The sequence below is a fragment of the Episyrphus balteatus genome, chromosome 3 (genome assembly GCF_945859705.1).
Source record: "Episyrphus balteatus chromosome 3, idEpiBalt1.1, whole genome shotgun sequence".
Lineage (NCBI taxonomy): Eukaryota > Metazoa > Arthropoda > Insecta > Diptera > Syrphidae > Episyrphus > Episyrphus balteatus.
In genome coordinates, this window is record NC_079136.1 from 37,920,202 (window position 1) to 37,921,812 (window position 1,611).

The window sequence follows — 1,611 nt, forward strand, 5'->3', positions numbered from 1 at the left end:
AACCGGGAGGCTTGCCGCCGATTTCTGAGGTCAACCCGGCGAACCCCACAGGCGGATCACTAGTGTGAAGCAGTTACGTGGGATAGTTATGATCCCCTCGACATCGAGATCATAACAGCGCCGAGAAAAAGGAAGAAGAAGAAGTTAAATTACGATAAGAAGTTTAGAAATTATGATGAACTAGATGAACATACCTACAAACAAAAACTACGTACCGGTCAAATACTTACCCCTTTGACCGTGTAGTTGGAAAAAAATTTCAAAAATATAGCGTAAATTCTCTTTTTTTAAGAACGAAGTAGAAAATAACTTCAGGTAAGTGTTTCCTTATTGTTACCTTTCAAGCTTGTAAACAATTATCTCAAGATTTGGTGAATCCCCTAAGTTGCATTCTATTTGCCCTCTTTATAAGTCAAATCCATATCTATTCTTATTATTAAGTGAATGTTATTTTTTATCATAAATCAAAGAGTACCCAATAATTGAGTGTTTATGAACTTGGGAATTATTTATTTAACAGAACTTAATTTTTATCAGAGAATAACAAGATAAAAATATGGAATCTTCATTTGGTATAAAAACGAAAGCGCCTTTATATTGTTATGACATAAAGTTTTGAATTTTAATAAACAATCAACCACCGCACATTTTTTATTTTGTAAAATGAAGTTCTTCAAATATTTCGCACTTATTGCAATTTTGATTCTCTGCTTGACAGCTTCAAGTGAAGCTGGATTTGGAAAGAAATTCAAAAAAGCTATTGTAAGTTAATTGTTAAACTAAAAATTATTAATTTTTTTTTTACAATTTTTGTTAAAAAAACAACTAAACTTTGTTGTTTTGCAGAAAAAAGCTGGACACAAGATTGAGCACATGGGACAGAACGCTGTGAACACTATTCACAAGACAGCAGGAGCAGTTGCTGATGCTGGTAAAATTGCTGCAGGAGCAGCTGTTGTAGGAAGCGTAATTCCTTAGTTTCTTTTTTTTAATTATATTGAATACAAAATTATTTTCCGAATAAAAAGTGTTATTAATTCTAAAAACGAATCCTAATTTTCAGTTTTGTGTTTATTTCTATTATACCTACAAACTAATTTATCTTAAATCTTAAATTTAAAAAAACTTTCAAAATCATTGAATGCTAAAAACAAAAATAGTAGGTACTTATTATTTGACCCGGTGTTAGTTAATCATGCAAATGAGTTTAACGCCATATAGGTAACTCAAGAATCAATATAATTAAAAATAAATTTGATTCAGATCTAACTCATCAAATTAAGGGAGGATAGGATATTTGGGTCGAGAATTCGATTCATTTCTAATGCCCTTCTGGGTAAACTCCGGGACAATAACAGGTGCGGTGCGAGTACTTAGTAAGGTGCACTTTTCCCAAGGTCAGCCAAAAAATCGATGGTTTTGAATTTAAGTGTGTTCATCAAAAAATTATTTATGGGTTATTTCTGACATACAAGAAAACCTACTTTTCATAGAAATTGGTCCTTGAACAACGAAATAAAGTCATATTTGAATACTAATGATCTGCTACCTTCATATTATACAATGAATCATTAAAATTATAAGTATTTTTAGATATCAACAGTCGTTTTG

At 31.2% G+C, this 1,611-nt stretch overlaps 1 protein-coding gene across 1 annotated transcript; it reads left to right on the forward strand.

Annotated features, from left to right (window-relative positions):
• Nucleotides 1-587: 587 nt before the first annotated feature.
• Nucleotides 588-1,050, forward strand: LOC129916111 (stomoxyn-like). Its single transcript, XM_055995899.1, has 2 exons — nt 588-762; nt 847-1,050. Exons 1-2 carry the CDS (start codon nt 664-666, stop codon nt 976-978), a joined length of 231 nt encoding a protein of 76 aa, XP_055851874.1. The 5' UTR covers nt 588-663; the 3' UTR covers nt 979-1,050.
• Nucleotides 1,051-1,611: the final 561 nt, after the last annotated feature.

Coding starts and splice junctions, on each gene's coding strand:
- LOC129916111 (XM_055995899.1), top strand. CDS start 664: ATGAAGTTCTTCAAATATTTCGCACTTATTGCAATTTTGATTCTCTGC. Junction 763..846: donor AGAAATTCAAAAAAGCTATT/GTAAGTTAATTG, acceptor GTTGTTTTGCAG/AAAAAAGCTGGACACAAGAT.